A 23,203-nucleotide genomic window follows, 5' to 3' on the forward strand; every position below is an offset into this window, starting at 1 on the left:
TGAGAAGTAGAAGATTGTCATGGTATGGGCATGTAATGAGGAGGGATGATACGCATGCAACGAAGCGTGTACCTACTAAGTATGAATGTAGATGAATGGAGAGGAAGAGGAAGACCTAAGAAGAGATGAATGGATTGCCTGAAAGATCACATGAATAGGAAGGGAGTGAGTGTCAGTATAACGAGTGACAGGGGAAAATGAAAGAGGATGACATATGGCGCCGACCCCCAAATAAAATTTGGGAACAGGGCAGGAGGAAGAAGTTAGTCAAAATGTATGACTAACTTCGGAGAAGTAAAGTTATTTGACTGTTTTCAATAGATGATTTTTCGTTTGATCATTCTGTCTAAGGCGCTTTTTTTTGGCCAAAGCCTTAATAGGCAATTATGCTTTGCATACTCATCATTATGAAGAAGTCTTGGGAATCGAATTAAACCGAAAAAACAACCTCTAAAAAACTTTTGCATGTTAACGTTACTGGCAAAATTGGTCATGATGTAGGTATCGATTATTTTTCGGAACTTAAGGAACCGGTGACAAGGATAAGAAATATTTCAAATACAAATTAATCTTTAGGTTTTTACTTAAGTATTCTTAATACTAAGTATGTATAAGCAAACGGATTATCTCTCAAATACACTAGAAACCATAGCCATGCTTATAAATCGTACAACAAAATTATTTCGCACTAAATAACACTCAAGCTGAAAAAAAAAGATGCATGACTGAATGGGTCAAATTAGTACACAACTTATGTTACGTTTTAAAACCAGTTTATCTGAAACTGACTGAATTTAGGAATGTAAGGATGGGCAATTAAAATTGTATTATTTATACGGATTATTTTAATTAATATACCTAACCCAAAAATATAAGCCTGTATTTGTAATTGACCTAATTGTATTAACTTCCAAAAATACATACAATTAAGCAAAGATTTAAATATTTATGATGGTTAAATTACGCCAATTCGCCGTATTTATAAAATCTGCCGCTTAAACATGATCTAGTATAAAATGCATAAAAAAGATTGATTGTAATGACAAAGAACATTAACTCAATTAAATAAACTACTTTACAATATGCGCCAATGTATCTAGTTCTATATTACCTCACAAAATGCTCACATAAAACTGATTATGTTAATTTTATTAGATGGAGTTTCCACATCTACCCTCATCTGTTCTAGTTTCAACGTTTGTTTCGAAACAAATGTTTCTAAAGTGCTTTTAATACTGGGACCAATCTAACTATACTTCTACACGAATTTTATAAAGAGCAAAAATGTTTTGATTGATTGTTTGTTTGCATAAAGGCTCCGAAACTACTGAAACGATTTGAAAAAAAAATTTCTCTGTTGGGGAGCTACACTATCAATACATACCTACCTATGTGTTGTGTATGTATGATATACATATTTTATTTGGTTATGAAAAGGGGACGAGACTTGGTTGCATTTAAACGAACTCCGACAGATGTGGCTGAAAATAGAATTTCAATTTATCCGAAACTCTGAATTTTAAATCTCCTTTCCAGACAGAGATTTGAAATCGAAATATTTTAGAAGTTTCTTACAGTAACAACACAAATTCCTTACATAACATAATTTTAGTTAATTATGAGCATACCTATTACCTAACTGGAATTTGTAGTAAAATTTCGTTCAAGCAGATGAGTGTAATGACCTTTGTCACATCTCACAAGGTTATTTTTAACATATTGTTTGCGCGAATTATCGCCTAACCTTTACACTTCTTTGCGTTATCTGACGGTAGATAATAATAAAGTGAACAAGCCTATCCGTTTTATTGATCGGAAGAAAAATATTGTTTCTTACCTACATAAGTAAGTAGGTAGGTAGGGTATTTTTTTAAGTAATGTAGACTAAACAAAAATCAAAGATAATGATAGCTGGCGCTTAACTCCCACTGTGAGTGAAGAGAGTTGTCGGACTTTTGCTAACTGAAACCCACTAATTTTCCTTCTGGGGCCCAATGGGTATCAGGGGCGCAAAATACGTACCTACTCAGGAGTCCCTGATCTCCTATTGACGGGATCGTTCGAAAGAAGGAACAGAGATGGGTTTTCGTAAGTAAAATTCTTACAGGTTTTCAAAAGTTATTCGATGATTTCCCATCCCCAAAAAAGGGCTTGCGATCTGAAGAGCCTATTTAGGAAAGTCAGGGAGTTAAGTGTTCTTTTCTTTCTGTAAGATAATAATCGGTGAACAACATAAAAAAAAAGATCCCGACGAATTCAGAACCTCCTCCTTTTTGGGAAGTCGGTTAAAAAAGGGCTCGCGATCAAAAACGCCTAGTTAGGAAATTGTCAGGGAACTAACTGTTCCTTTCTTACTGTAAGATAACTTTACAGTGAATTGGAATATCTAGATACGAAGGTGAAGGTGAGGCACTGGAATTAACAACAAAAGGTAGTTGTCAAGTTAAGTCTATGAGTCTTTTGTGCGCAAAACAGGATCTGTAGCTACTTGAGTATTGTTCTAAATATACAGTTCTGAGTTAAATGTAAGGATAGCTGTTTCCCAGAGGGAACAATCTTCACATTCATTTTACAAGTTTAGTAGTGGTAGTCATTTAGTATTTTACAAGTTTGATTTCTTCCGGGTTTTTCTAGAATTTATCTTAGTTTAAAGTTTTAGTTTGCAACTAGAATGAAACCTATTTATAATTTTTGACGTTCATAAATGCTTGTAAAGGCCTAAATTAAATAAATTATTTGACTTTGACTTTGAAGTTTTTTTAGAATCACGCTTTTTGCAGTTTTATGTAATGTAACTAGGTACATAGAGTAGTTTTACACGACTACGCCAAACAGGATGATAATGTTTTTTGTAATATCAAAATGAACTAATAATATTTTTTTAACTACTTACCCGCTATCAACATTTCACATCTTACTTAACATCGAAATTAAACGTGTTAGTAACAAAATACTACGAAATTGATATCTATTAAATTAACGATTGCATCGTTTTGATAGTAATTTCGTTAATTTTAATCAATGTAATGAAATCTTTTATACGATATCTAGTGGATTATTGATATACTGTCTATGGGTACGGCAGTTTTAATTACTACAAATTTAGATAAACAGTTTCATATAGGTTTCATATGATTCTCGTTTTTAAGAATAGGTATTTATTTAAGGTAGGTAAAATTTTGTATATTGTACCTCCCCCAAGAAAAATCTACGACGAACAAAGTTAGAATGTTCCAGCACAATATTTTTTAAAAAGTGGGTAGTCAATTTCACGTCGATGGGAAATATTTTCTTTTGTATGATGGAAGTCGAGTTTATGATATTTTCGCTTACATTGGTACTTTATAAATGCAATTGGAAAATGTGGATTCATAGATCTCTATACATTTGATTAATTGAAGGGTTCAATTAGTGAAAGGTTTCTCCTTATTTATTTTTTTACAAGATGCAGAAAAATGTAGATTATGATTTTTTACTGAATCTAACGGTACCCAAAGCAAGGTAATTTTGTGAATACAATAATCAGATCGAGTGCCTTTCTCGTCATCGTTAGCAAACAAAGCTTACTTTGTGGTCTGGTCTTCTCTAACCTACCTTACGGAATAAAAAAAAATCTGTGGTCGTAACAGTAATTTACGATCAGCCACAAAATGTTAGTATTATCTAACAATTACAATAACATTGAGTAGGAATTGAACGAATAACGAACGTAACAGACATTTTCTGTGCTTTTGCCAAAATTCTAAGATATCGTAAAATCAATAAAATCGCGTTCGCTACTCTTGCGAAACTTGAACACTATTGCATTTTCCGATGACATTTTCGAAAAAATATCTGCGGGCGTAGGCACTCTCTAAATATTTAGCAGTATATTTTTTTTTTCTAAAAGTAAGATGGAAATTTTAAAAGATATTCTAAAAAATATTTTAAGCTACCTCCGTCCATTATAATGTAAGAAAAAAAGCTCTCTAAAAAGTAAAAATAAAAAAAGTATACGTTTTCTAATTTCTGCAAATCAATACAGTCATAGGTACTAAAAATCATTTTACTAAGTAAATACGAATAAAAAAACATTAAAAAAATATTTTTTACTCACCAAATCCAAAAATAAAATGTCAAAATAAAATTAAATTAATAACAAAACACAATCACTGAACACGAGCAATAATATTTGAAAAGCCGATTTTTATAAAATTATATAACGAGATTTGGCGCGGAGTATCGGACAGCCAACGCGCGCAGCGTCCGAACAATTTGGGAGCACTGGCCGAATTAAAAAAAAGTACCGACGTTATTTTGTTTGTGCGTTGGTGCGTATGTTATGCAACCTCTTTTTTAAAAAAACCGATTTGACATTCAAATTCACCCTCACAAATAGAACCTTATATCATGAAACTCGATTTAAAATTACCTGGTTAAGTTTTGAGCTCGGTATTTATAGGCAACTTTTCCCGTATTTTGTGTGACGTGATAGGGAGGCGTGTTGCCGGTCAGGCACGCAGGAAATATTCGTGTTCAGCTACTACAGGAAAGTCCATAGGACAAGCCCCCGACCTGACGCAATATTCATTGAAATCAGTATTTTTAATCCATGCGTCATCTAGGTACGTCAACGGGCATTTGGTCTGCTCTAATGATGGTTTAAGAAGTTTGTATCAGAATTGTATCAGTTTTTGCACGTATAAAATGTGCTTGAACTTATAATAGGTAGGAAGGTCTTGAACCTGGACTTATTAGGGGGTCAAATTGGCTATATTAGCTACCTATCTACATCTATTATTTAGGCATCTACTAGTAGGTCAGGAGAGATATATGGCAGTATCTAATTATAATACAAGTCAGTCAATTCAGGCGGGAATTGTTCAATGTCATGGACATATTCATGAGTCACTTTGTTTATAATTAGGTTAACAGATATTTATATATAACTTTGGTACCTGCCTACATTTTATAATATTACAATTGGAGTCTTTGTATAAGTATAAATATCTCCCATTTGGGCATAGGTACAATTTAAGACAGGTTTTTTATAATGTAAGAAAGTAAAGTTATGATGATTTTACATAAGGATGATACTACAATGAATAATACAGATTTTTCTCAGGAAACCTATGTATATGAACTATGATTTTTCCAGCTTAGATATTCCAGGTGGGTAAATCTTAGTCATGCTCCTGTGCGATTCACAATATGAATAGGTAAGTCATCGTCTGCATCATCATGTGCCCAGCCCTTGCACGACTAAGTTGGTGTTAGCTTACAGGCCAGATACCACTGTGTACCAGGGTTTTACTAGGAGCAACTGCTTACCTATCTTCTGAACAGTCTTCTGTTATACGAGCAACCCGATACCCTTCTCGTTACAATGGTAAGACTGGTTATCGGACTTTCTGGCTTGTATTTACACGACTGACAGAGAAATACTTTTAATTGACATCCTGGCAGCACCCACCAATTAAACGTACCTTCCAAATCACGGAGGACCTAGCTCGTCATGGCAAGATGGTCACCCATCCACGACTTTAACCGTACCAATGGAGTTGGGCCTCGGAAGTCGGGCCCCTCACGTAATTTGCAAATTGAGCTTCAAGCAGGTTTAGCCACAAATTAACATAAATATTTAAATAACTGGGTGTTGTAAAAATAAATCCAATTTAATTGGGTACATATTACCTGAATATTAATAGTTAATTTTAGCTAAAGTGATGAATATTCAGAAGCTTAACTAAATTGGTTACACTGCCATCTATCGGAGAGCTTACTTAATACTGACATAGTGAGGGATTGCAGTGGAGATTTTATTAGGCACCTTGCGAATGTGTTAATTTTCAGTTGGTGATATAACTAATGGTTGCGATTGCGAAAATAATGGTTGTAGTACCTCATTCTTCTTGTAGATGAAAAACAAATAAACACACGATATTGACAACCGACTATTTATTTATTTTTTCTATTTTACGTACTGATGGATTTTAAGTGTGTTAAAGCGCCTACCACATTTTAAAAGCTACTAATTGCACTTACGCTCTTGATAGCCATGTTTTTGAGCTGAAAACGATGAACGTTCAAAATATCCTTATATAAGTTAATAGCGAGGGACCAGCTTGTGGACAAATTATGGAGATCTAGAACTGATACAGTTGAAATTGTCGGCGTTACAGGCCAGTGGAAGATTAGCCAGAACTAGTGACTATATGATTTAATCACCAATGGACTCCACATATTATAGTTTCTAGTTTTGGTAGACTCTAGTATTGAATCTAGCTTAATTAATCTATTGGCTAAGAAAAAGTTGTGTCAAACTTTCTTATAAGTAAATGCTACTATTCCGTTAACGAATACCTAAATGATAAAAATATAAAGACATAAACAGTCACACACACATACACACACACACACACCCACATATACGCGCACACACACAGCTTCCAAGTTTACAGTGTAGATTAAGTGTTTAAAAAAAAAATAAAAAATAAAAAAAAAACCTTTAAAATAAAAATATGTAACTTATTTGCCTATATAACTACTTTAGTCTTAGTCAACAATAATAAGTAACATAGCCGATAAGAGCTTCCTCTCTCCTATCCCACTTATTTTGCTGTGCCCGACAGGGTCCATGTGAACTATATATAAGACTACCACCTAAGAATACACATGGAGAGCAAATAAAGTATTGAGTATTGGGTACTTTAGACTATTTTTGCGTTATCAAGCTTTGTATCCAGCTAGAGTAAGATGGAATAGGATGCAATGCGAGGGAGAAAACGGTAAGTATGTACAAAAAATAACAACCATTTTAAGAAATGTCGATTAAGTATATTTACTGAAGAATACTTACAAACTACGCTGATAACATGAATCAGTGACAAAGAATATAAAATTAAAGAAACTTAAAGACACGGCGAGTTGCAACATTTAACTATAACGATAACCGAACCATTTTCAGTTATAAATCGGCGATTTGACTATTGGCCATTTCACGGCTGGTTATGGTTTGGTTATCGTTATAGTTAAATTGTGTAACTCAACCTTAGATAGGCACCTATTTTACCTATTTAATGGAATAATGAAAAGAAAAATAATACATTATTGACGCTTATACCTACTATGAAGGTCATTCCTCATTGTATGCTTAAAAATAATATAGGTATCAAGGAAATAACAAAACAAAAATTCTGAAAAATCAATACGCTGACTAACATACTTTTTTTGCAGGTATGCCTATGGTAAATCTGCTATAAATTATACATGACAACTCTTAATAAAACTAAGTTCTAAAGATATTTAGTCTTTTCTTTTAATCACAAATATAATTTCAAATACAGGAAAAAACGTACTTTGTGTACTTTCTTACAGCAACTAAAAGTCTTCTTTACGAAAATCTTTATTTATGTATTACCTTTGAAATACTTAGCGCAAATCATCATAAAAAAACAAGTACTCTCAGCTAATTGCTCTGAAAGTCCCCTTCGCCGATGTTAGACTTTTTTGCCAAAGTTTTCACAGTACTTAGTTACTGAAATATACCAAAAAGAGTAGCCTAATGTCTGTTGACTACCATAAATCTCTTAAACAACTCGTCCAAATGCGCCTGGGTAATTTGAAACCTTTGGTCTGTTTTCGTCAACTGTTTTCGGAGATATTCTTCGGAGCTGGCCCGTTCCTTCTTGTGTTCGTAAGAAGTTAAATGGTCGTCTATCATGTCATCCCAATCGTCTTCCGTGATGTTGCAAAACCCGCAATGGTAAACATCTGGCTTTATCTGCAATTACCAAGTGTGTATCAGAATTTATACATCCTATGGCTGTCTGGGATAGAAGTTATTATTTTATTAAAAATTAGGTGCAAAAAAAGAGAATATAACAAGTGTTTCTTTACACAATTTGCTAAATAGCTGAAGGCGGGAATATTTTCTAAATCGAGGCGATTGGCGTTCAGGGCGAGTTTCGGCCTGTTTATGAAGGTCAGCCAGCAGACCCACAGATCAAAAGATACAAAGTGAGTTAGTTACACATACATACCTCTCTTATAAATTCACCTTCCACCGAAGTTATCAAAAGGCATTTATCCAATAATTCCTTGTGATAGTCAGACATGGCAATATGCTGCATGACATTCTCTGGAGTCAGGTCTATGCGGCAGCCGTGGCAAATAATCTTATCGTGAAGTTTGGCAATCAGAAAAAAGCCAAATGCGTTGATCCAATACTTGTCGTTTATAATCATAACGCACCCTTCTTCTTCATTTTCAGTGAACCAAAACGATTTCACGGTTTCCAAAAGGCGTACTTTGACTGGTGGCGCTGGGACTTCGATCTTGGACGATTTCTTCGCCATATTGTCTACATGGAGTTTACTGGCCACGTGATTTTGTAAGTCGTTCAGATTGGTGGATAGTCGGCGGCTGCAAGGATTGCAGTAGAAGCTGTTGTCCGCTCGATTGTGGCTCAATCCGTGTTTCTTAGCGAACTCTTGAACTTGCGATTCTGAAGGCACTTTTCGAGGACTTTTGTCCTTACCAGTGAACGTAACTGGCTTAGTATATAACGTAGTTTTCTCAGTACCATTCGACTTCATCCCCCAAGCTAGGGGCGTCGCCTGTGACTTTTTAGTTTTAGCATTAGCAGTCTTATGCCCATCAATGTGTTTGTCAATAGCACCAGTATTGAAATCAATATTTTTGGAACACTTCTTACAAAATGCTGTCTCGTTTATAAGATCGATGTTAACGTCGTTCGCTTGATATTTATCTACGTTATCAAATAGATTAATCTTTTCGTCTTTGCTTGATGTATTATTGTTGTTATTTGAGTCTTTTTCTGCTATGGATTTTTTATGCATTGCCAATAAACTCTGGTGGTGTGGAGATCGTATGTGGCTTTCAGGAGACTCCACTAACAGCCATTCGCATAGAAGACACCATTTTTCCCCATCTCCGGACGTAATGTAGTTTTTGGCCCCTAAATTTTTACATAAAATCTTATCAAGTTCAGCTGCTTTCTGTTTCTTAGGCAAATCTGCAACTTTATCTTTCGGTTTTTCAACCTGTTTATTAGGTTTTGTTTCAACAGGTTTCTTTGCATCTTGTTTTACCTCTTTCTTTACATTTTTAACCTCTTCAACTTTTTTAACATTTGCGGCATTTCCATTTACAATTTTATTGGTATCCTTTAATTCTGTTTTTTCAGTTTTAGCTACATTTCCATTAACAACTTTATTGTTATTCTTTAATTCTGTTTTTTCAGTTGTTGCATTTACATTTTGGGATATTTTTGGTGTATTTGCGTTTTTGTTTTCTTTTTGTACCTCATTTGTTTCGCGTTTGCTATGCTCGTACATTTTATAAGCAGCCTTATGTTCAGTTGAATTGAAATGATTTTTTAGATCGTTTCCAATTATTGTATTGCAAGTGAGACATTGATGCGACTTAGCGTCAATCTGTGGACAAACGTTTGATATAGTTTTAGTTGTTCGTCAAATAACTTTGCCATTTTATCCAGCTCAAAGTCGAAGATAAATTTAAAAAAATCCATATTAATATGTATTCTATAGGTATGATTACTAGCTGTACCCCGAGGTATCATCTCTGTTCTTATGGAACCAATTCCCTATAGGTATAGGCATATAGGTAAAACCCTGCCCTTTTTCCGGCTCTAGACTAGACTAAGTCATATAGACATTCGACAGAAAATAAACTCTTACATCTAAAAATACAAAAACAGAAATCTTACCACTCTATAAACGGCAGCTTCATCCTTGTCAAAAACAACATTGCTTTTAATTAAATTGAAAACATGACTTCTAGTTATTTTATGTGGTGCACTATCTTCAAATTCATCATTGCAAAGGATACAAGTGTCTTCGACACAGCCGTTCCAGGCATCATCGGTTATTACAAACTTGTTAAAAGCTATAATATCGTTTTGTACTCGATTAAGCCACGAAGAGCCTTTAGTTTTCTCATCAATATGAGTTGGTTCGCTTATGTGTAACTCGACTTTCTTGACGGTAGGGAAAGTTAAGCCGCAGGGCTCGCAAAAGTATACGCCGTTAGCCTGAAATGGATATAAGATATTTATTAATACTTTTTTTGAAATTATATTTATACTAGCCGTTTTCTCGCGGTTTTACCCGCATCCCGTGGTAACTACTGCCCGTACCGGGATAAAATATAGCCTACTAGCTTTTGCCCGCAACTTCGTTCGCGTGGAATAGTGACTACCAGCAGATTTTTGATTTGACCAATAGATGGCGCTATATGTCCGGAATAATTTTATTTTTATTTTGTAATAAAAACTATCCTATGTCCTTTCTCAAGTTTCAAACTATGTCTGTACCAAATTTCACACAAATCGGTTCAGTAGTTTAGGCGTGAAGAAAAGACAGACAGACAGACAGAAAGACAGACAGACAGACAGACAGACAGACAGACAGAGTTACTTTCGCATTTATAATATTAGTTTGGATGTTACTCGTCGATAATGTAGCTTTCGAATGGCGAAAGAATTTTTAAAAACGGTCCAGTAGTTTTTGAGCCTATTCATTACAACCAAACAAACAAAGTTTTCCTCTTTATAATATTAGTTTAGATAATGTAGTAGGATTAATTTATAATTATACTTGCAACATCCTAAGTCAACGCCTTCGTGCACGTGATCAATATTATAACAGCCTAATTAATTTATGTGACTTTAGGGTCTAAAAATAAAGGTATTTCATACTAAATTAAACGACCTATTCCACCCAATTTACATGATTGTTTAGAAAATATAAGATACACATTTCTTTTAATAATTGGTCATTTATTTATCTTACAACATATTATTTACATTTTTAGATATTAGATTATAAAAATAAAAAAAAAACATTCAAAAAATATAAAAAATAGATATTATAATAATTATTATTTTCTAGTAATATGGAATGACTTGTATGTTACTAGAAAATAATGTACCTATATACCTGTACCTACTATAAATAATATGATCAGTCAACGATGAACATCGAGAGTGGTGGAGACGAGAAGAGGAGGCCTTTGCCACTAGTGGAACAGTCCATGCTAGGCAAATAATAATGGCGTCCACGGCCGATTTCGGCCACGGCGGCTGTTCTCATTTAAGGAGATCAGCCAGCTGCGCAGGACATATTATAGTGCACGAGCATTTGCGCAGACACAGGTGCACTCACTATTCCTTCACTCTCGTAGCCCGATGGGACGGCAATCCGACATCACCGGAGAGAGATCAGGCGCAGGACCGACATTTACGTGCTCTCCGATGCACGGGTGAATCAATCACCAAATTCCAGACTACGGGCTGCTGCGATTTCGGCCCGACCCGGGAATCGAACCCGAGACCTCGAGCCCAGCAGCCGCGCTTGCGACCACTAGACCAACGAGGCAGGCTAGGCAAATAAAATTACTATAAAGTCATTCCAAACTTACCTTTCTAATGAAATCTTCGCTATATTTTGCGAAGTACCCGCAGGCCTCTAATTTCTCCTTATGTTTCGAATCGATGATATGCGCAAGAGTGTCTTCGCCACTCGCAAAGTGCTCGGCACAAATCAGGCAATACTGGTCTAGTCTACCGGACAGGATCCCGTTCTTAGAAAATATTGACGCCATGCTCTGGAAATAAATAAATAATTATTATTAACTAGCTGTTTCCCGCAGTTTCACCCGCGTCTCGGGGGAACCCGGACAAAATATAGCCTGTTTTTTCACAGATATTTTGGCAAACCGACAGTGTATAGTAAGTTCAACTCAGTCTTGCGCGCGGCCTTATGTGTGGGTAACCCTTGTACATACACAGTGACTTTGTGTGCGTGACAAGAGGTACAGTCGGGTACAAATACAGTTATTTAGGGGTTACGGCTGTTTAAAGAAAAACAGTTATTACGTAATTTAATGTTTATTTATTTATAATGATTCTGTATCGCTACTTGAAAAATCAAATGATGAATTTTCGGATTCGCTACTCTCACCGAGGTAAATTATAAATTTTGACTCCATGTCAAATTGTCTATAGTATTTTTCTTTTTTCTTTTGTACATGTCGACAAGTATTACCCAACATCCCTTCATCAATATGACTTAAACGTTCATTTATGAGTTTCATTATTTCCGTCTTATTTTGGTCGACATTATGCGAAGCAATATAAATATAAAAAAAAAGTCGTGGTGGCCTAGTGGGTAAAGGACCAACCTCTCAAGTATGAGGGCGCGGGTTCGATCCCAGGTCAGGCAAGTACCAATGCAACTTTTCTAAGTTTGTATGTACTTTCTAAGTATATCTTAGACACCACTGACTGTGTTTCGGATGGCACGTTAAACTGTAGGTCCCGGCTGTCATTGAACATCCTTGGCAGTCGTTACGGGTAGTCAGAAGCCAGTAAGTCTGACACCAGTCTAACCAAGGGGTATCGGGTTGCCCGGGTAACTGGGTTGAGGAGGTCAGATAGGCAGTCGCTTCTTGTAAAGCACTGGTACTCAGCTGAATCCGGTTAGACTGGAAGCCGACCCCAACATGATTGGGAAAAAGGCTCAGAGGATGATATGCGAAGCAATATTATTTTTTAAAATTCCCCACACATTTTGTTTACATTATTATACTAGATTATACGTCTTTTTACATTCTTAGTCCACACTTTTATTTATTGTCCGCGTACCCCGAGATCTAGAAAATATGTAAGGAGTATTTAATTCATCTTAGATATTTCACCTCATTTATTTCTTAGATACTGTCAACGTCAATTTGAAAAAACTTATGAGAAAATAATGAAAAACTGTAAAATGTAATAATAAAAAGCTTTGAATGTTGTTTCATTTTTTGAAACGCTACCTGACTCCTTAAACATTTTCTCCGTGAAGAACTAGACATTTTCGTAAACGACTGTACCCATAACAAAAAGCGATAAGAACACGTCATGCTCGGACGACGTCACTGTCACACGAATGAAAGTTGTATATTTACAAGCCGACGCACACATAGGGCCGCGCGCAAATCTGAGTTGAACTATCTATACCTAGATGCTAAACGATAGCTAGTAAAACCCAATAACTATTTTTGAAGGTCATTTTTATCGACCCTTCCGTCAGCAATAAAAATATTATATTACGTGTCCGTTAACAATCATACCTATCAAAATTACAAACAAGAGACTTCTGAGAATTAGGAAAGATGTTGAACACAAACTGCTGATTGTAAGTTAACCAAAACTAGTATCAGCTGGCCGTTTAATTTGTAAAAAGATCGTATAAAGCGAGTTCCAGACAAACCGGTTTTGCACGCCTGATATGTACCCCGGTGTTCGCACAGGACTCAGACCACACCAAATAAACATTGTTGGAGAAATGCTGATATAGCCACACATAACACAGACCCAGAGTTTTATCAGCTTTTACTAGGAAATGCCCCATACTTACTAAGTACCTACATAATTCAGGTACGTTTTGAATACTAGCTGGCGACTGCGACTGCTTGCAAACAATTTATAGGTATCTGAGTGCGACTGCACGTGCTGCTGCAGTTTCGATCCAAAACGATTAAACGATTTGATGTATATTCATACAAAACAGGGGCTCGATTCTCCTAAGTTAATAAATCGCAATATCGAATCGCAATATGATCGCAACAGCAGTTTTAACCATATCGGGCATTCTGCTACTAATATAAGACCAATCGTATTCCAACGACATTCAATTCGTTTGCGATTGGTCTGCTACTTTCGTGATTTTGGTCTATACGGTAGTTTGCTCTACAATCATATTGCGATCGTAAATCATCTGCAGACAAAATGATTCATTATTGAATGACAGAAAAGGATAAAAACGTTTATTTCAAAGAAAAAATAGCGGAATGCCACATAAGCTTCAATCGTAATAGAGTCATGATTGGATCGCAGTTGAATGTGAATTATATGTTACTTAAGTAAAATTAGGAGAATCGAGCCCCTGAAAGTGCAGCTGCGGCCGATTACGGCATTTTAAACGTACCTTTACGTATTAACAAAGTGATATTTGTAACTATGTACCAATTTTGCAATATGAGGCCGAAATATTTCTGTTATATTCACATTACTGGTTATCAAGTTTCCTCAACATTCGAAACTTCTAGAGAAATCAGTTAACGACTGGCCGGTTCATATACAAAAAAGGATTTATTCATTGCTTATGTAGTTTGTTGGTAGCTTATTAACAAAAGCCCCATAGAACTAATATCAAAAAGAGACTCAATAAGATTTTTTTTCTCTTTTATAGGAACCAGGCTTAAATAACTGGTATTCAAAATCCAACCCTAACTGGAATTTGTAACTGGTTTGAGTATAGAGTAGCTCTTTCCCACAGTGACCTATAGGAACTAAATCCTGGTACTTATTAAGTATGTATGTATATTTGAAGGGGGACTTATCTAAAGTTAAACAAGTTTCGTCTGATCTTTTTATTTTTAAAACTCAGTTTATAGTGTCAATGCAAATACAATAATAACAATTAATTATGACTTGAATCATTATTTTAAACTATAGTTTATTTGTTGAATATGTAGGTACCTATTAGAGTAAAAGTCTTACCAAGATTGTCTACTTTTTGTTAAGTGCCTACTAAAACTATAAGTGAAGACCTTTCATTGGTTCCCTGTTAACTAAACTTGTGTTATTCCTAGTTATACATATTAGCTGTAACAAAATAAATAAATTATTTTGTAAGTAAAACAGCCTGATTGCATCCAACTTTCAAAAAATCTTTTTCCACGCTAATAGTGCCTACCAGAAGTTATTTAGCAATTTCCCTAAGAATGTGTCAGTCATAAATAAATGTCTATTAGGAGGAATAGTAATTAATGCTTTTTTTTAAATTATTATCGCTATATTAATAAATTAAATTATCAATGTTAGATTAATGTTGCTTTTTTAGTTAAGTAATTTTCGTGCCCTAGGGCAGTACCTATACCTAAAGAGTAGGCATAGTTGTTATAGGTACCTACATTAAAATTAAATAAACCATTATTCTGACTCATACTGCAGTTTCTAATCTTATCAGCCAACACCCTATAACCAATTGACTGCTATTAATAAAGCAAATTAAATATACACAACTAAGAATAACAGTATTGATTAATTTTACCTAAAAACTTTTAAATTCACATATTTGAACGTTTATTTACATAGATATTTCCATAGTTACAATACATATAAAATCTATCCTAAACTTTCAACTTTCAATGTGGACATAAGGTAGTTTAGCTCAGATCAAAGAATAGTTTAGTATAAAAGTTTTGGGTCACACACCAAAGTAAAAAGTTTGAAACAACTTTCAAACGATAAGTTTGACAATTAACTGAAGAGAAATACTTATTGCGTACATTTAAGAAATAACAATCGAATTCTTATTGGATTTGGCTGTCATTATAAACCGGCATATAAGCCCGTTTCAGTAACATTTTGTAAGAAGATAGATAGAAATTTAGGCAAAGGCAAATTCCTTTTTCACAGTGTAAATAACCTACTGTTTAAGTTTTAAATGGAAAACATAAGTAAAATGATGTACTTACTTTATCTACTTCCGCGCTCAGTCTGATACGACGCACAGGATTTTGAACACAATAAACAAATGCAGATCTCAACAACGCTTCTGGCACGCACGAACATAGATAATACACTATATAGAGATAGATACGCAACTCATCGTTCAAAACAACTTACTAGCGTGAAAGTTAACGGGCCCCCGTCACAAGATGGCGTGGTTACTTCATGTATGGTTAGGGTAGATGGCGCTTTTCAAGAGTTCTCTTAAATATGTTTTTAAATTTGAAAATTGAAATCACTGTTTTAAATTCAATTTACTGTAAATTGAATTTAAAACAGTGATTTCAATTTCCAGTTCCAGTTTCCAGTTTTCAGTTTCCAACTTCTAGTCTAGTCAATAATATTATGGGAGATAATAAAAAAACAAAAGATAAAGAGTACATTTATCGGCTAAGTATATTTTATTTCCTTTTTTTATGTGTATTACAATATTTAAATGCTTGTAACTTAATTTCATCATTTACATCGAAATTTGTTATTTTTCCGTTAATTATTCTATTAACCCCGGTGCACCAACTGTGAATGATTAAATTAATTGACATATTAATTATAAAATCAATTAATTTATTTTTATGAACTATACAAGTAATTATACTAAAATCACAATGGCAATTGATGTAAAATTTCATTTTTTCTTTCAGATATTTTATTTCAGGTGAATCTCGTAAACATGCAACAATCATATAATATATTTCATTTAATAATTTTATAAAATCATCACATGCATTAAATAAGGATTTTTTCGTATAATCTATTTCATAATTAAATGATTCAAAATCAATTTCCTTTCTTAATATATCATTAGTACATGTTCCACATTTTTTGAACACTTTACATTTCGATTTTTTTACAATGTATCCTGCTACATATTTTTTTGATTCGGCATGCAAAATCGAGTCATTCCATTTAATTTGGTTCATTGTATTAATTAAAGAATCAATAGGAAAATCACCACTAACCAATTCAATTTCATTGTTTTGTTTTTCAGCAAGAAGATCTTTGAAAGATTGCAGTGATTTATTTTCATCTTTTTCACAGTTGGCACTTACAGAATGGGGCGAATTTAAATTATTAAGTAACAAAGTTTTGAACGCATTAATAAATTGTAGGCACGAGGGATTAACATTTCGTATCCCATTACTTCTAATGTTACAAAAAAAATTTTCAAGAGGGTCCTGATTGAAATTTCTGGTTAAAAGGCTAGTAACTTTATATTTGATTTTTAAAAACTCCCACATTTCTTTAAACGTTTTAATATTGTGGATCCAATTTTGAAGGGATGGCACTTTTTCATATCTTACTTCTTCTGTACCATCCCGTTTTTTTTTTATAGTTTTAAAAGTCATTGAATCCAATATAGGAACTACCTCTGTCCATAATCTAAAATGAGGAGAATTATTCATTACACACCCCTTGAAAATTTTTGGATCACCTGTATATGAATGTCCATTGAAAGAATCAAATAGTTTGTCCATAATGAGTAGAAAATCAGCAGTTTCTTCGCACTCCGCCGGAAGAAGGTTGTGTTCTGAAACAATATATTAAATAAGTACTAGAATACAGTTCATATCAATCTTTTTTGCTATTGTGGACCGAAATTAAAGAAAAAAGAAAGAAAATACATTTATTCGACCCAGATTAGGGGCACACAATAAAAAAACAAAAATACAAAAATTTAATTAAAAAATTAAACGGTGTGCCTCACGGCTGTGTCGAAAAGGCACAAACTTACAAACTTTAAAGTGGCAGTAACGATTTACTGTGCGTCTTTATCAGTTGGTTCAGTAAATAGTTGTGGGTGTAAATATAATTAGTAAGAAACCAACATTAAACTATATTTTGTAGTTTCATAATGTCTCAAATTTTTATTTCAATATGATAATTTTAATTTATTATTTCATTTCAATTTATAATGTTATTCCAACAATATATCTTATGCATCTTAAATATTGACATAGCCAATTTTAGATAAATTATTAGATATGAATTGTATTTTTATTTTGAATTTTATCGAGAGAAATAGCATCTCAATTGTTTGTTTTTAAATATTTTTGAACTTATAAATGTAGCCAGGACATCTAATATTATTTTAAAGAAAAATAATGAACTTTCTAATTTGTCTGTGGAGAATGAAGATGGTTAAAAACATGTAAATTAAAAATAAAAATCTAATTTAGTAAATTAATAGCAATTTTTTTTAAATATAGAGAAAATAATGAGAACAATAAAAAGCATACTTACTTGCTAAGAATCTCAATGCTGATGATACCCTTTGGCTGAAAACTTGTGCAGCATATTTCACTTTCATTTTTGGAATTTTCTCTTTATTAACATGGTTTTCTGTTAATTTATTAACAAGCCTAATTTCATCATCCCCAACATCTAACTTCAACAGCATCTCCAAATGTTCCCACTTTGCATACTTTGTTTTCCCATCTTGTACAAATTTCAAATGTTTGGCGAGTAAATTATTTCTCATTCCCTTTAAAAGATGTGGAGGATCAAATAATGGGAAGACCTTTTGGTCTTCAAACTCGAAGGCTTGGGTCCTATATTCATTACCCTCTTGTAAATATTTGCGTTTTGTGTCTTCTTGAAGACTTTTTATCACAGAAATATTTGTGGCTGATTGGTCACATATAGTGGCAATAACTATCAATCCAGTATTGGAGATTTCTTTTATTATTGTTTTGATCAGCTTCTTTAAATCGTCCTTTTTCGTGGCACCTTGGCAAAATGAAAAGCATAAAGGTTGTTTCACTTTGCTTTTTATACCCTTGATCATAAAGACCAAGGCATGATCTGCGAGTTTTTTTGTTTGTCTGTGCCCAAAATCTTCAAAACCAGTTATCTGTTTTAGGGCAGGGTTGTAAAAAACACCCGGAGCCAATGATACCTCATCAAACAGTAAATTGACCAACTTTTTTTCTGCCGGCAATTTTGCTACTGTAGCTTTTAAATTTTTAAATATATCAGGATTGAAGCCTGGTTTCAGTTCAAATTTACTCAACATTTTTTGTAGGCTGCGCTTTGATGGCAAGACAAACATTTTTCGCATGAGGTTGTAAGCTTTCTGACTCTGTTTGTAAATGGTCAATGCCATGATTTTTTCGTTAAATGTAAATCGCCTGCCTCGTGGTTTCTTTTTCCATTTCATTTGGAGGGAAGTAAATATTTTTATTGTTGCAGGCATTTTATTTAACTCTTTCAAAAATGATTTTGATGTGGAAATTTTCCTTGCAGAGAGTTTCTTGTTATTTTGTTCCTTATATTTCTTTTTCAGCTTCAATACTTTCTGTTTTAACTTTATTATCTCCTTCTCTTTGGAGGTGACGACTCGTTTTAAATATTGACAAGTCCCTCTTTTCCTAGAACCTGTAATTTAAATTATGTTACACCTCAGATCAAAGAAATAGTGTTACACAAAGTTTTAATAGAATTGTGATAAAAATATGTTACATAATATTGTTCTGTTATTATATTATGACCAGAGATTGGAATAGGTAGGCTTCGAGGAACAGATACAAAAAGTGGAGACTTCCCTACAACAGCAGATACAAGCTTGATAAATATTTTTTATGGGGATTTTATGGGTAAACAAAAATGGATATAAAGAAGATCATTCAGACTCCATACATTTTTGGGCCTTTTCTACCAACGAAAAAAAATGGTATGGATGGTTAGAACTAGCTATTTGGATGAATAATTATTATGACACATAAGTTGTAGGATTATATCAAGTTATTATTATTAATCCATTTAATTCAGGTTTACAAGTTCGGAGATTTGTTATTGTCTTACATTTATTGATTCCTGCAAGTGCGGAAATAATCCTACCTAAAATTATAAACGCGAAAGTTTGTAAGTTTGGATGATGTTTGTTACTCTTTCACGAAAAAACTACTGAACGGCTTTGGATGAAATTTGGTATGTAGATAGCTTATACCCTGGAATTAGACATAGGCTATTTTTTATTCCGGTATACGCGGGTGAAACCGCGGGACGCAGTTAGTATGAAATAATCCTATACTAGTACTAATATTATAAATGTTGTGAGGATGTTTGTTCCTCTTTCCCGCGAAAACTACTAAACGGATTTAGATGAAACTTTACAGTAATATAGCTTATAAAAAATGTAATAACACATAGGCTTCACTACATAGTATAAAACAAAGTCGCTTTCTCTGTCCTTATTTCCCTATGTACGCTTAAATGCCCACTCTCTCTCTCTGCAAGAAGTTTTATGACCCTACAGTGGAAACAAATTGGAATCCTGATGATGGAAAGAAAAACCTAATGTTACAAGTCAAAGGTCAATTGTCAATAAAAATATTTACCTTTAGGGCGTTCAGCTGTCTGTAATGCATTCTGTACATCACTATGATAGTGGGTAGAGCTGGATGGCTCAATGACAGCAAGTTTATCTTGCGAAATGTTTAATAAATTCGACATGTCTGCCTCGACATGTCCCGATGGACCTTCAAGAGTTTGACCAACTGGTAATGTAGATAAATCTGCAAAAGGATGAAATTATTTATAGTTACTGTATAATTATGTAGAATATAGAACAATATTCATTTAATTCTTAGAAGATAGCATGTTGCATCAATTATTTTTGGTATATAATATTCATTTTATTTTCTTCTAATTAGGATTAGATTATTCAGTAGAAAATTTTATTTAATATTTGAGGAACAATTTTGTTATTACAGCGAAGGCAAAGAAATGTGGTTTTGTTTCTATTAAGATTTAAATAACATAAGACATCTAAATAGTAGGTACCTAGAGTTGGTATTGCATTTGGAGTAAGTCGGTGACTGGCTGAACGGTAACACTCTTCAAAATGTCTGTCGCAAAATCGAATTTGGTTATAAATGTAGATGTCGCCTTTCTCTTGTAAAGCTTTATCTAGTACTTTTTTCCACGAGTTAAACTTTTCCAAATGTGGGTATTCAGGTTTAGGAAATCGGTGCAATGGGCCTGAAATCAAGAAGTTTTTATACATGAACAACTCACTCTCATTAAAATACCGTAATAGATATCATCATCATATGTATAAAATTTTAGTAATGTACTGTGATACCATCCTTGAATATTAATCTAACACTAGAAATAATAGCTGAGGTCTAGCAGTACTAGAACAGGAACACCACAGTTGAAGTAAATAAAATCACAGTAGCATAGCATGGGGGTGCCGAGGGGGCCATGGCCCTGGGTGGCGCTACTCTAGGGGCCGGCACCGCCGCCTAGCTGCAGCATCAAGCCAAGTAGAAGCTGATAGCGTTGACAGTAGAGGCAAAGGCATTTTTTGCCGCCTTTACATTGTCAGTTCCTATTTATGCCACCCCATAATACAATTTTCTTGAGAAGAGTCACTATACATTAAAGGTTGTCTGTAAAAGATCGCTTTTAGCGATAAGACCACCCATTGTTACACCCCTTTTAGTTATTAAGTTTTAAATTGTAATTTGTTATGGTGTACATAGTGTGTATAGATACCACCACCACCACCATAACAAATACAACAAGATAGCTAAATATCTATCTATACTTCTAGCCTACCTCCCAATAACTTCTTGTCTACTAAAAGAAGATCTAACCTATCAGGCAGGCAGGGTACTAAATTTTTCGACTCGCTCTTGAATTTTTACATCTGCTTGTTTTTCGTTTAATTTGACAATAAATGCTTAGTCCACACAAGGCTTTATGTTTTTTGAGCTTTAAAGGAAAATCTAACATATCCTAGTTTGCAAAAAATATTGTTGCATGCTGTATGAATCGACAAAGTTATACATAGATCATTAGTGTATGAATCAACAAAATCCTAGGTAGGATGCTAAAATTTTCACACTGCTGCACTACATATCAAAGAGAGCCAGTAACAATTTCTGAAAGTATTCCTTCCAGCACCCTAGTGAATCCCAAAATCATGGGCTGAGACCGCACCTGGTCATGAGTCGATATCAATAATAATTCTTTCTTGCCAAAACCATCTTTAGAATTTTATTAAATTGTAGTCATTTGAATTTAAATAAGTACCTAAATAAGGGGGCTCGCCCCTAAGACTACCCACTGACCGGCAGCTAAATATACCTGCGCCCCGGGCGGCGGAATCCCATGCTACGCCACTGTAAAATCATAGTTTTAAAACCTGATGAAGTTATTTGGTCAGAGGGTCGTCTAGAGCGGGCTTTGTCTTATACGTAGATTCCGAGTCTTTTGATTGGATATAAAAGTTAATGTGCAGTTTCAATTGTTTGTGTAGGGTCAGGACAGGAGTGTGTGTGGTAGTGCATCTTAGATTTTTGATGACTCAAGGACTATGATGACCACAGATTGCACGGATGACAATAATGGATATTGTGCAGCCTATCAGCAAAAGATAAATTACGTGCATTATAAAGTTAAAAGTTTTGAACTTACCGTCATTGTCACAATCAAAGTAGCACTTATATCTTGACGTTGATGGCATTCCGCCCCTAAGACGATCCACTGGACGCATTTTCTAGTCCTAAATACGGTGCCGGGTCAATGTAAAAGCAGTCGATCGAGGTTCCAAAATACAAAGCCGGGTCAATGAAAATGCAGTAGATCACAGGTCCAAAATACGAAGCCAGGTCAATCACAGAAGCAGTCAGTATCAGAGTCCAGGAACACGCAACAATCGTAATAAAAAAACCAGAAAATAACACTCAGAATAAACCAACACGTTAGAAAACGGAAAACGGTTTAATTTAAAAGTATGGTCGACTGTCAATGTCAATCGTCAGTGTTTCAAGTGGTTTCAAGTAGTGTGATTATTGTGATTAACTAAGACGTCCTCATAGATAAAAAAGAATTAAAAATAAATCATAAAATTATTTAATTACAATATTTGTTAATATTTCTAATCACAAAACTTTTTTTAGATTTGTTATTAAATCGATGAAATATCGGTCTAAGGTGCAGTGACATCTAGTGACTAAAACGAAGTACAAATACCCAAGTTACGGGGCATCCGTCACTAGATGGCGCATTTCTAAAAAAAAACCTCAGAAAATTATTGTACTTCAGTTGCATCCCCATGCGCACGAAGGTTCGCTATGAAATGGACTGAGGAAAGAGCAAGGAAGGAGTAAAGAGCTACAAATATGTGGCGGTCTGACGAATCGACGAGGCTTTTCTAGAAAATATATGACGTGGTAAATTCCCGCCCGTAGAGAAAATTCGTTACGACGATATCAACTTCGTACAACTTCGACGAATAGTGTACCAAAGACAAAACTTATAAAGTTACGGATGCGTTCATGAATAAAAATTTATCAGAATAAATAATTTATTTTCTGTTCCCTGAAATCTTCTGTAATATTTACAATAATAAGTAATCTTCTGTGTGCAACTGCTGGATAAATCTCCGGTGTCGGTTATTGTGTGTTACTTCTATCTTCCAAGTTAATTTAGTGAGTAATCCCAGCTGCCATTGGAACACCTTGGCAAACTTTAAGTAGGAATCGTACAGTCAGAAGTCAAAAGGTCGATAACATTCATGCATTGAGCCAGTTAATCACTTACAGTGATTATCTGTAAGTGATTATCGGGGTTTTGCTCTACCATAGAAAACAAGGAAGTGATTTTTTTAAT

At 34.3% G+C, this 23,203-nt stretch overlaps 2 protein-coding genes across 5 annotated transcripts in view; both read right to left on the reverse strand.

Annotated features, from left to right (window-relative positions):
• LOC124641852 (facilitated trehalose transporter Tret1-like) overlaps positions 1-4,538 on the reverse strand; it is a 30,223-nt gene extending 25,685 nt beyond the window's left edge. Inside the window, exon 1 of one of the 4 annotated variants that reach the window (XM_047180097.1) lies at positions 4,412-4,538. The gene's annotated coding sequence lies outside the window, so the exon portion shown is untranslated. The other 3 variants (XM_047180095.1, XM_047180096.1, XM_047180098.1) reach the window with 3 other exon arrangements.
• Positions 4,539-6,794: 2,256 nt separating this feature from the next.
• Positions 6,795-22,786, reverse strand: LOC124641763. The gene is made up of 6 exons (XM_047179955.1): positions 22,658-22,786; positions 15,550-15,643; positions 11,443-11,628; positions 9,731-10,054; positions 8,022-9,437; positions 6,795-7,762 (listed from the first exon to the last, which is right to left on the reverse strand). Exons 3-6 carry the CDS (start codon positions 11,623-11,625, stop codon positions 7,541-7,543), a joined length of 2,145 nt encoding a protein of 714 aa, XP_047035911.1. The 5' UTR covers positions 11,626-11,628; positions 15,550-15,643; positions 22,658-22,786; the 3' UTR covers positions 6,795-7,540.
• Between the last annotated feature and the right edge of the window lie 417 nt (positions 22,787-23,203).

This window comes from Helicoverpa zea, chromosome 23, assembly GCF_022581195.2.
Source record: "Helicoverpa zea isolate HzStark_Cry1AcR chromosome 23, ilHelZeax1.1, whole genome shotgun sequence".
Classification (NCBI taxonomy): Eukaryota; Metazoa; Arthropoda; class Insecta; order Lepidoptera; family Noctuidae; genus Helicoverpa; species Helicoverpa zea.

What these genes read in the sequence shown, in the direction of transcription:
- LOC124641763 (XM_047179955.1), bottom strand. Translation starts at nt 11,625, where the DNA reads ATGGCGTCAATATTTTCTAAGAACGGGATCCTGTCCGGTAGACTAGAC. An exon ending in GCGAAGATTTCATTAGAAAG is followed by an intron (nt 10,055 to 11,442) that starts GTAAGTTTGGAA and finishes TATCCATTTCAG; the next exon opens with GCTAACGGCGTATACTTTTG. An exon ending in AAGGTGAATTTATAAGAGAG is followed by an intron (nt 7,763 to 8,021) that starts GTATGTATGTGT and finishes TGGTAATTGCAG; the next exon opens with ATAAAGCCAGATGTTTACCA.